General features: G+C 43.1%; 1 protein-coding gene across 10 annotated transcripts in view; it reads left to right on the forward strand.

Moving 5' to 3' along the window:
- The window catches only part of lhx8a (LIM homeobox 8a), a 49703-nt gene that overhangs the window by 20108 nt on the left and 17233 nt on the right, over window positions 1–12362 (forward strand). For all 10 annotated transcript variants that reach the window (XM_043698559.1, XM_043698557.1, XM_043698558.1 and 7 more), the window contains one exon: window positions 9266–9361. In XM_043698559.1, the coding sequence (XP_043554494.1) occupies window positions 9266–9361 (96 nt within the window). The remainder of the gene's footprint in view (window positions 1–9265; window positions 9362–12362) is intronic.

Raw genomic sequence — 12362 nt, forward strand, 5'->3', positions numbered from 1 at the left:
GAACTCTGGAAAATAATCACCACCGCATCCACGATTTCCCGAGCCACCTCCTTCAGTACCCTGGGATGTAGACCATCAGGCCCCGGGGACTTATCAACCTTCAGACCTAACAGTCTCTCCAACACCAATTCCTGGCAAATATAAATTCCCTTAAGTTCAGGTCCTTCAGTCACTGTTACCTCAGGGAGATTGCTTGTGTCTTCCCAAGTGAACACAGATCTGAAGTACCCGTTTAATTCCTCTGCCATTTCTTTGTTCCTAGTAATATATTCCCCTGTTTCTGTCTTCAAGGGCCCAATTTTAGTCCTAGACATTTTTTTACCTTGCACATACATAAAAAAGCTTTTCCTCTCCTCCTTAGTATTCTTGGCCAGTTTACCTTCGTACCTCATTTTTCCTCTGCGTATTTCCTTCTTAGTAATCCTCTGTTGCTCTTTAAAAGCTTCCCAGTCTTCAGTTTTCCTTTTATCTTAGCTATGTTATACTTTTTTCTCTTTTAACTTTATATGTTTCTTTACTTCCCTCGTCAGCCACGGCCGCCCCTGCCTCCTCCTGGGATCTTTCTTCCTTTTTGGAATGAACTGATCCTGCAACTTCTGCATTATACCCAGAAATATCCGCCATTGTTCCTCCACGGTCATCCCTGCTAAGGTGTTGCACCATTGAACTTTGGCCAGCTCCTCCCTCATAGCTCCATAGTTCCCTTTATTCAACAGAAGTACTGTCACTTCCGACTGTACCCTCTCCCTCTCAAATTGCAGATTGAAGCTTAATGTATTATGGTCACTACTTCCCAATGGCTCCTTCACTTCGAGGTCTCTGACCAATTCTGGTTCGTTGCACAATACCCGATCCAGAATTGCCTTCCCCCTGGTCGACTCTAGCACCAGCTGCTCTAAGAATCCATCTCTGAGGCACTCCACAAAGCCTCTTTCTTGAGGTCCAATACCATCCTGATTCTCCCAGTCTACCTGCATGTTAAAATCCCCCATAACTGTAGTAACATCTTTGCGACTGGCCAATTTCAGCTCCTGATTCAACTTGCATCTGACATCCAGACTACTGTTTGGGGGCCTGTAGATGATTCCCAAGAGGGTCTTTTTACCCTTAGTATTTCGCAGCTCTATCCACACTGACTCTACATCCCCTGACTCTATGTCCCCCTGCACAAGGGACTGAATATCCTCCCTTGCCAACAAGGCCACCCCACCCCCTCTGTCCGTCAGTCTGTCCTTACGATAGCACGTGTAGCCTTCAATATTCATTTCCCAGGTCCTGTCTCAGTTATCCCCACAATATCGTATCTGCCAATTTCCAAAAGGGGGGGAGGGGGACAAACTCCTCCATCTGATGCCTAATGCTTCGTGCATTCATGTATAGTATTTTTAATTTGTTATTGCTCTCGCCTTTCCCATCAACCCCTATTTCACTCAACCTTACAGCATGATGCCTTTCTGAATTTTCTGCCTCATTGGTACAGTTGTCTTTCTTGACTTCTCTTGTTCTAACTTTCCCTTCAATTTCCTTTTTAAACATCCAGTTTGTCCCCTGTTAGCAAGGTTAGATCTCATGGAATACAGGGATAACTAGCCATTTGGATACAGAACTGGCTCCAAGGTAGCAGACCCACAAAATATACCCCAGTGATCCAAGAACTTAAATCCTTGCTTCCTGCACCAGTTCCCCAACCACCCATTCAAGTCCATTATCTCCCTGTTTCTGGCCACACCAGCCCGAGAAACTGGGAGCAAACCGGAGATAACCACCTTGGACGTCCTGCTTTTCAGCCACCTTCCTAGTTCTCCGAAGTCCCGCTGTAGTATGTTCCTCCTCTTCTTCCCGACATCATTTGTGCCGACATGTACCACTTCACCCTCGTCCTTGAGGATTTCCTACACTCTGTCCACGATGTCTTTCACCCTGGCACCAGGAAGGCGCACACCATCCTTAAATCCCGTCTGCTGCCACTAAAACCACAGTCAGTTCCTCTCACGATGGAGTCCCCTAGCACCATGCCTCTGTGCGATGTCCGACTCTTCCGCTCTGCCTCTGCGCCAACGTTTGGTTGACAGACCTGGCCACCTTGTGAACTGGCAGTTTCATCAGTCTCTACTGTTTCCAAAAGCTTCAACTTGTTCCTGACAGATACTTCCCCCGGAGTCTCTTGCACCTGTCTCCTCTCTGCCTTCCTCATCGTCTGCTCTCTTCTGCTCTCTTCTGGGCATGATTGGTGTAATAACCTCGCTGAAGGTCTTGTCCAGAAAGATCTCGTTCTCTCGGATGAGCCTAAGGTCCTCGACAATGCCACAAAACTCTAAATTGTTACTTTTTGGGTTCAGTCATCCCTTTCATGCAGTCTTTTTAATTGACACTTTAAAGCACTATATTTCAATTGCAAGCTAGGTGTCTATATCATTTGAAAACACCTTGTTTCCAAGCTACAGTATGTAATATGGGGTGTTCTTCTATACAGGAGAAAGTGAGGACTGCAGATGCTGGATACCAGCATTGAAAAGTGCAGCAGGCCTGGCAACATCCGAGGAGCAGGAGCCTTCCTGAAGAAGGCCTTATGCCCGAAACGTCGATTCTCCTGCTCCTCGGATGCTGCCTGTCCTTCCATACAGGTCACTATAAGCAAGTATACGGGTGAGGGGAAATAAGATGTCGGCCTTCATAGTGAGAGGGTTAGTAGGAGCAGGGATGTCTTGCTGTAACTATAGAGGATATTGGAAACACCACACCTGGAGTATTGTGGCCTTGGCAGCTTTATCTGAAGAAGAATGTTCTGGTTAGAGGGTATACAGCAACGATCTTTTCCAGATTGATGGCAGAGATGTACAAGGAGAGACTGGATTACTTGGGACTATCTTCACAGAAGAGTGAGGGGGATCTTTTGGAATTGTACAGACATCTAATGGGACTTGATGAGGTAAATGCTGGAAGGATGTTCCTGATAACCAGAGTTCAGGATAAAGTTACATTCTAAGATATAGAGTAGGCCACTTAAGATGGAGGAGAAATGTCTTCACCCAGAGTGAGCCTGTGGAATTCTTACCCCGAAACAGTTGAGGCCAAAATCCTTTCAAGAGTTAGATATGGTTCTGAGAACTGAAGGGATCAAAAGGTATGAGGAGAAAGCAATACAATACTGAGTAGGATGATCAGCCTAATGCTCCTGTTTGCTATGTTTTGAATATCATAGCCTATGACACTGGAAATGGCTCTTTCATATTTGGCCTGTCATCGTTTGCTCTCACCCAAGAGGATTTGAGTTCACTGTTAATGTGTGAAAGATTTCCCCTCCAGTGTTCTATTGGCGTGGTCTTGTTGATTTTCACTGCTTCAGTGGCCTGGAAGTAGTATTTGAACCCACTACTTCCTGGCTCATTTGGGATACTACTAAAGTTACAGCTACCATTTTATGTAAAAGGGGAAAGCACATGTAAAGAAAAATATTAGCAAACTGACAGCTGCCTAGAGCAACAAAAGTCTAATAATAATAAAGCCGCTTTGTTTGTGTAATAGCAATGTTTAACCAGGTGGGGAGAGAAAGGGGAAGGCAGTATGTCATATCCAACTGAATTTTAATGGCTTGAGGATCAAAATGTAGTGGAATGACTAATACTTTGACTTTCAGGGATGTAGGGAAGATGAGTGAAGGATGGAAAGCAGTAAAAAGATTAATTTCAATAACTTTTGGAATATTGTGCAATTCTGGCCTCCCTCTATCTTGAAGGATGTTGTGAAACTTGAAAGGGTTCAGAAAAGATTTACAAGGATGTTGCCAGGGTTTGAGCTTTGGGGAGAGGCTGAATAGGCTGGGGCTGTTTTCCCTAGAGCATTGGAGGCTGAGGGGTGATGTCATAGAGGTTTACAAAAACATGTAAGGCACAGATAGGATAAATAAGATGGGAATCCCAAACTAGAGGGCATAGGTTTACGGTGAGGGGAAAGATATAAAAGAGACTGAAGGGGCAACTTTTATGCAGAGGGTGGCTCCTGTGTAGGATGAGCTGCCAGAGGAAGTGGTGGAGGCTAGTACAATTGCAACATTTTAAAAGGCATCTGGGTGGGTATATTAATAGGAAGTGTTTGGAGAGATATGGGCCAAATGTTGGCAAATGGGACTAGATTTGGTTAGGATATCTAGTCAGGATGGCTGTGTTGGACCAAAGGGTCGATTTGTGCTGTACGTCTGACTCAGTTTAATAGAGGATTGGACATCAGGTAGTATTTCTAGGCTGAAATAAGCTAGCAAGGAAATTGAGGGAGTTGGCTTCCTTTAGTTATGCTACTGAAGGTAATACTGCCATCTGGAATTACTCTTGGATCTAGCAACACTAATTGTCGATTAGATTAGATTACTTAGTGTGGAAACAGGCCCTTCGGCCCAACAAGTCCACACCGCCCCGCCGAAGCGCAACCCACCCATACCCCTACATTTACCCCTTACCTAACACTACGGGCAATTTTTAGCATGGCCAATTCACCTGACCTGCACATCTTTGGACTGTGGGAGGAAACCGGAGCACCCGGAGGAAACCCACGCAGACACGGGGAGAATGTGCAAACTCCACACAGTCAGTCGCCTGAGGCGGGAATTGAACCCGGGTGTCAGGCGCTGTGAGGCAGCAGTGCTAACCACTGTGCCACTGTGCCGCCCGCATCACTTATGGGATGTGTCACAGGCTGGCCCACTGTTTATTGCACTTGAGATGAATATGGTGAGCTTCAAAACATCTCCACATTCACTCTTAAACCTCTTTAGAATTCAAAGTTTCAGTGAGATCCTTTTTCTAAACTGTGTACAGGCCCAGAATCTTAACTGCTCACAGGACACATGGGATCATTCTTGTAAATCACCTGGATCACCTCCAACACCAGTATATCCCTTAAATATGGGATCAAATACTGTTCAGTAGCCCTCTTGAAATGAATGTTTACATTGTATTTGCTATCCTAATTACCAATTGAACCTTTATCTTAACTGAGAATCCTGAAAAACACTGAAAAGACCTTTTTATAATTCTGATTTCTAAAGCCTTCCCCTCCTTAGAAAATAGTCTATGCTTTGATTCTTCCTACTCAAGAGCGTAACTTCACAATTTCGACATTATATTCTATCTGCCTTTTTGCTCACTCTCCTAACTTGTCCAAGTCCTTCTGCAGCCTCCCTGCTTCCTCAACAGTATCTGTCCCTCCACCTAACTATCATTTGCAAACTTAGCAACAATGTCCTCTGTTACTCCATCCAGATTAATATGTGAATAGCTATGGTCCCAACACTCACTTGTGTATCTCCAATAGTGACTGGCTGCCATCCTGAAAAAGGCCCCTTTTATCCCCACTCCCTACCTTCTGCCAGTCCTCTCACCATAAATTGTCCCTAAAGCAATGGGCTTTTGTTTTTTAGCAGTCTATGTAGCAGTTTAACAAAGACCTTGAGGAAATTCAAATACATCAAACACTTGCTCGTTTTTTGTCTAACTTGCTCATTACGTCAGAAGTCTAACCGATTTCAAGCATGCCCCCTGAATCATGGATTTTGAAACCTTAGCAACAGCTATGGTCAGGCTAACTGATCTATAGTTTCCAGTCTTCTGACTCTTCCATTTTAAACAGGTGATATATTAAACATTTTTTGTCCTTTTTTAGGACCCTCCCTGAAAGATACCTCCATAATCTCGTCGGCTATCATCTTGAACTCTAGGTTGTGGTCCATCCAATCTGAGATTTATGCACCTTCAGACTTTTCTAGCTTCCCAAGCACACCCAGTGATGGCCATTACACTCTGTCCTGAATCTCTTGAAGCTCTAAGCCACAGTTACCTCATCCACTTCTTAGTATGTTTCATCTTCCTTAACAAATTTCTGCTGTGTCTCCCGAATTATCCTAAAAAAACTCCTGCCATTGCTGTGCCACCTTCTTTCCAGCTAGGCTTCCCTTCCAATCAACTCTGGCTTGCTTCTCCCTCAGGTCTTTATTCTGTCAGTCATAGTCCTACAGCATGGATACAGGACCTTCTTTGGCCCAAACTAGTCCATGCCGACCAAAATGTCCATCCACTCTAACGCCAATTCCCTGCACTTGGCCCATGTCCTTCTGAACCTTTTCTATCCGTGTACTTTTCCAAATGCTTTTTAAATGTTAATGGACCCACCTCAACCATTTCTGCTGGTGGTTGATGCTGTATGCATACCACCCAGTGTTTTTCTCTTGATTTTTTAAAGCCCCTCTGGTTCCCTTTTCTATCTAACCTTAAGCTGATGCCCTCTAGTTTTCTATTTCCCCAGTCCTGGGTAAAAGACGGAGTACATTCACCCTATCTATGCCTCTCATGATCTTATACACCTCTATAAGGTGCCCCCTCAATCTCCTATGCTCTAAAGGAAAATGTCCTAGCTTGTCCAGTCTCTCCCTATAGCTCAGAGCATCGAGTCCAGGCAACATCCTTGTAAATTTCTTCTGCACTTTTTTCCCAGTTTAGTAACCACCTTCCTCTAACAAGGTGACCAAATACTGTTACATCTGATTTCAGCTTCTTTATCTGAAACTGCAGGGTGAATTTATTCATTATGGTCACTGCTCTCAGGGTTTTCTTCACCTTAAGATCCCTAATCCCGTCTGTCTCTATACATCACAACTCAGAGCTGCCTGGTCCCTAATGGGTTCTAACACAACTGCTACAGAAAACCATCATAGAAATACTGTGAATTTCTTTTTTTTGGGATCCACTGCTACCCTGATTGTTCCCAGTACATCTGCATATCGATGTCCCCCATGGTTATTGCAATGCGAAGCACTATCTCCTGATTTTCTTCCCCAGTACTGACTACAGAGAGGCCTATACACAACTCCCATCAGGTTTTTTTCTTCACAGTTCCTCAACTCTGCCCACAGATTTGTCTTCTGACCTTATAATCATTTGCTACTGACTTAATTTCTTACTAACTAGGCAACCCTGCCCCATCTGCCTGTCCTTTTTCCAATAGACATGTATATCCTTGGATATTTAGTACCCAGGCCTGATTCCCTTGCAGCCATGTTTGATACCCACATCATATCGGTGCTATAAGCTCTCAACCTTTTGATATACTGTATGCATTAGGGACAATTAGTCAGTCTTTTTTTGACTGCCTTCCCACCCCCTCTGCAACCCCCACACCCATCTCCATCAGTACACAGATAAGGGGACCATTAAAGTTAAATTCTTGACCCTTTTCCCAACTATTAATTGTTATGGAAATTTTAAGAGTCCCTCCTGAACCCTCTCCTGCCCCCTCCTTTTCCTATAACATTCCATGCAACTGAACCCACCCCTCTACCCTCCGATCTTTAAAGGCCTCTCCGCAGCCCTGGTCTATCCTAGTTGGATTCTGGTCTCCGCAAAATACAGGTGGAGCTGATCCCATCTGAACAAATCCCTGCTAATGGTGACACTGCCAATTGTCTTGAATGCATGAAAAGCTTTTACAAGCTCTGTACTGCCACCACCAAGCAACTGCTTGGTATTTAATTTTGGATGTACCCAGTTGGACAAAAGTGGAAATGTATTATTTGACAGAAAGGATTAACAGTCAGGAACGGGGTAGGAAGCTGCTGGTGTCTTCCATCATGACTGATGCTAAATACCTATTCATTCCTCTACCATTTTACCATTTGCTCCCCGTTCCCACTTCTCCAGCCATCTTTTCCAGCAGTCCAATGTCCACCACTTCTTGAACATTTTGATATTAAAAACTCTTGCAATTTCTTACTACTAGCTAACACCTTCATTTTAATCCTGCCCTTTTTTGTTATCCTCTGGCTTCCTACTAATCTTCACCAAACTCTATGCTTTTATATTGTCTCTGCCTGCCTTCCCTTGTCGGCCACAGTTGCCTCATCCACTCATCAGTTTAAGGTTAGATAGAAAAGGGAACTGGAGGGGCTTTTCAAAAGAAAAGAAAAACACTGGGTGGTATGCATACAGAATGAGCCACCAGCAGAAATGGTTGAGGTGGGTCCATTAGCATTTAAAAGGCATTTGGAGTAGGAAGAATCATTGAGCTAACTCTGACTGAAACTTCTTCAGACTGTGTAGCATAACCCCAACGCCAACACCTCAGCCCAGATATTTGAGTCACATTCACTAAGGTTAGAGCTGGCAATAAGTTTTGGAATTCTGCCACCTGAAATCTTTTATTTTTAAAAAACCTGCAAATATTGAATGAACACTGTCTTGTTTCCTTATGGATTCTTGCAGCCTTAATTTTAAAAAAAAAAATTCATTCACAAATATGGGCATCAGCTGCACTAATTTATTTCACTTGAGCAAATTGTGAACCAGCAATCAGTGAGTTGCTAGGCTATTTCAGAGGACAGTTAAGGATCTGTTGATGTGGGGCCATGATTTATTGCCTGTAGTTCAAACCAGGTAACTCTTGAAGATCTCAACCCCTTGAGATTGAATCAATGGATGTTTGGCAAATTGGTAGCTTCATGGTCAGTTATTGAACATCAATTTGTATTTTCCCCCTCATTGTTTGTCCCTTTTTAAACCTTCCCCCAACCTTTCAGTATGAACATGGCTGGTCTCATCTTGTAGAATCCTTACAGCTGTCCAAGCTTTTGACAAGAAGTCTCCTGTGACCTTTGGCAGATATTCTTCTTTTGAAAGCAAAATTGAACCTGATCATCTGGTCACATTCTTGACTACTTGTGGGAGGTTGTGCAGATTGGCTACATATCCTGTAGTACATCTGACTGTATACTTGCAAACTTCGTCATTGACCGTGAAATACTCTGAAATAGTTTATGACCAGTGCTATATAAATGGTCTGGGTAAGGATGGAAATCTCTTAAAGTCCTGTGACTGAAGTTGAAAGAAAAATGTTACATTGGTACTATTCTAGAAGGCCAAGATTTTCTTGGATTGAAAGCTGCTTTTCCAAAATAACAACAGGAAAAGCTCAGTGGGTCTGGCAGCATGGATGGAGAAAGAAGCAGAGATGACAGCTTGATAGCTTTTTCATTTAGAATTGGGAAATGTTTGTAGGAACTAATGTAAATGTGCCATCCATCTCTGGCTTTTTCCAGTTCTGCTAACAATTAATCAACCAGGAACATCAATGTAACCCTCCACAAATGCTGCCAAACCTGCTGAGTTTTCAAAATTCTTGTTTCAGATTTCTAGCATCTTCTGCCTGCAACATTCCCAAATCTATTAAAAGTAGATGCTAGTTATTAAAATTGTTCAGCAATTTACAGTTCATTGTTTTGCAGATAATGCAAGCTCAGTTTTCACAAGACAACAATCCAGATGCACAAACGCTGCAGAAACTTGCAGACAGAACTGGTTTAAGCAGACGTGTGATACAGGTGAGACCTTTGTCAAAGCTTAATTTTCAGCTAAGTTGACTGTTGTGCGATCACTTTATTCACTGGATACCACTGGCCAGATTGCTCTTTCACCCCATGGTGAACTGCTATAATCTACTTCAGAATGTAACCCCACAAATTCATTAGGGAGGGAATTCCAGTATTTTTGTCCAGTGACAGTTCTATTCCAAGTCAGGATGGTGAGTGGCTTGGGGAAACTTGCAAGGGCTGATGTTCCTTCCATCTGGAAGGACAAGGGTAGCAGATAGAAGTGGACATGGGTTTAGAAAGTGCTGTTTGAAGATCTTTGAATTTCTGTCGTGTATCTTATAGATAGCAGTATGAACTAAGTGTTGTTGAAGGGAGTGGATGCTTCTGGATGTGGTGTTAATCAAGTGGGCTGCTCTCCCCTGTATTCTAGGAGAAAGTAAGAACTGGAAGTCAGAAGAATGAGGTGCTGGAAAAGCACAGCAGGTCAGGCAGCATCCGTGGAGCAGGAGAATCAATGTTTTGGGAATAAGCCCTTCATCAGGAATCCTGATGAAGGGCTTATGCCTGAAACTGGGATTCTCCTGCTCCATGGATGCTGCCTGACCACTTTTCCACTACCACATTCTTGACTGTCTTGGATGTTGTCAAGCTTGTGTTGACTGAATGCAGCTCCAACAAGCAGAATATTGTCTCACTCCTGATTGTATTGTGGACGGTAGAAAGGCCTTAAGTTGGGAGGGGAGTTATTTTCAGAATTCCTAACCATTTAATATGGCTGGTTCAGTTTCTGTTTCTTGTCAATTCTGTCTCCCCAGATGTTGTTGTGTTCAACAATGGAACAAATGTTGAGGTTAGATACTAACTTTAAAATTTAATCCACTTGAATTCCTGGCTTTCTCTAGAACCTCATTCTCGTGAATTCTTCAAAATTTATTCAAACACTTCTGTGCTAGCTCTGTTGATGGCATTGACCTGAGTTGATTAAGCTTTGGTATTCCATTTCTTTCTGGGATCTTCACAGCATCCAGCCTGTTTGCTGCAAAAGTTTAATTTTTCAGATGGTGTATTGGTTCAGCACTATGTGCACACGCACACGTGATGGAAGCATGGTGGTTAGCATTACCTCCGTGCCAGGGACCTGGGTTTGATTCCAGCCTCAGGTGACTGTGGCATTCACACTTCTTCCTGTCTGCGATGGCTTCCTCTGCTCCAGTTTCTTCCCACTGTCCTAAGATGTGCAGGTTAGGTTGATTGGCCATAGTAAATTACACCGTAGTGTGCAAGTTAACTATAGTCGATGTAGAGGTTAGGTTGGATACTCTTCAGAGGGAGTGTGCCAATTTGTTGAACTCTTGAATAGCCTCTCCCTGAACTTGGGGATTCTATTATCCAGCATGCTAACTTTGAAGTGCAGTGGAGTTCCCATTAATATCTATGGATAGTAATTAATCCTCAACCAACTACTGATGGTCCTGTCTAATGAGTGAACACTAGCTAAGAAGCTCATGCTGATGGGCATAAAAGATATCTTATAGAGGAGCATTCTCTCTTCAGTAAGGTCATTTAATCAAAATTTAAAATGATCTGGTTGTCTTGCTTGTGGGAGCTTGCTTAATGCTTTCAGAAATTGAGGTTGTCAGGCAGTTAAAACCAATATTTTAAAAGTTGCCTGTCGCCAACTTATTTTAGTAATCTTTCCTAAACCTTTCATTGTATCTATAGCCTTGCAACCATACGTGGCCTCCTTTTCAACGTTTCACTCAGTTATATATTGTGCACATCAAGCCTAGCATCAGTTTGTGCCAACAAGGGTATTACCCACTCTGCAGATGTTGAATTTGTATTTTAACATTGTCTCAATCATTCAAGTACCAGATCCTGTCAATAAAAGGCTGATGGAAGCTGCTATTTTCTGTTTGTTACTATATTTATAGTTTGTACCTCCCCATGTTTGCATGTTGTGCTCTTTGACCTCCATTGACACTTGATCTGTCAACACCCTTTTAAAAAGTTCTGATTCTTCACTTTTCAAGTGCATTTATGGTATCCGTGTCACCCACACCCTGCCTGCCACCACCCTACATTCATACCCTTTTCTAATTTGCACTCCTGACTTTTGGTTTCTTGCAACCTTTTAAGGTAGTAGTACCTATGTCTGCCTGGATTTAACTTCTGGAATCCCCTCCATAAGCTACTCCACTTGTAGGCTCTTTTATCTGTTTGACTAAGCATTTGTAACAAAGTCTTGTGACTCTCGTATTGAAACCCTTTTTTGTTTAATAATGGCTGCTCCGAAGCATCATGAAAGAAATGTTTTTCCCAAAGTCCATAAAACTTCACTTTTGCCAAAATCTTTTACTCATTAATAGAACATAGAACATAGAACATAGAACCAAAGTCTTGTGACTCTCGTATTGAAACCCTTTTTTGTTTAATAATGGCTGCTCCGAAGCATCATGAAAGAAATGTTTTTCCCAAAGTCCATAAAACTTCACTTTTGCCAAAATCTTTTACTCATTAATAGAACATAGAACATAGAACATAGAACAATACAGCACAGAACAGGCCCTTCGGCCCACGATGTTGTGCCGAACTTCTAACCTAGATTAAGTACCCATCCATGTACCTATACAAATGCCGCTTAAAGGTCGCCAATGATCCCGACTCTACCACTCCCACGGGCAGCGCACTCCATGCCCCCACCACTCTCTGGGTAAAGAACCCACCCCTGACATCTCCCCTATACCTTCCACCCTTCACCTTAAATTTATGTCCCCTTGTAACACTCTGTTGTACCCGGGGAAAAAGTTTCTGACTGTCTACTCTATCTATTCCTCTGATCATCTTATAAACCTCGATCAAGTCACCCCTCATCCTTCGCCGTTCCAACGAGAAAAGGCCGAGAACTCTCAACCTAGCCTCGTACGACTTCCTCTCCATTCCAGGCAACATCCTGGTAAATCTCCTCTGCACCCCCTCCAAAGCTTCCACATCTTTCCTAAAATGAGGC

This window comes from Chiloscyllium plagiosum, chromosome 11, assembly GCF_004010195.1.
Source record: "Chiloscyllium plagiosum isolate BGI_BamShark_2017 chromosome 11, ASM401019v2, whole genome shotgun sequence".
Taxonomy (NCBI): domain Eukaryota; kingdom Metazoa; phylum Chordata; class Chondrichthyes; order Orectolobiformes; family Hemiscylliidae; genus Chiloscyllium; species Chiloscyllium plagiosum.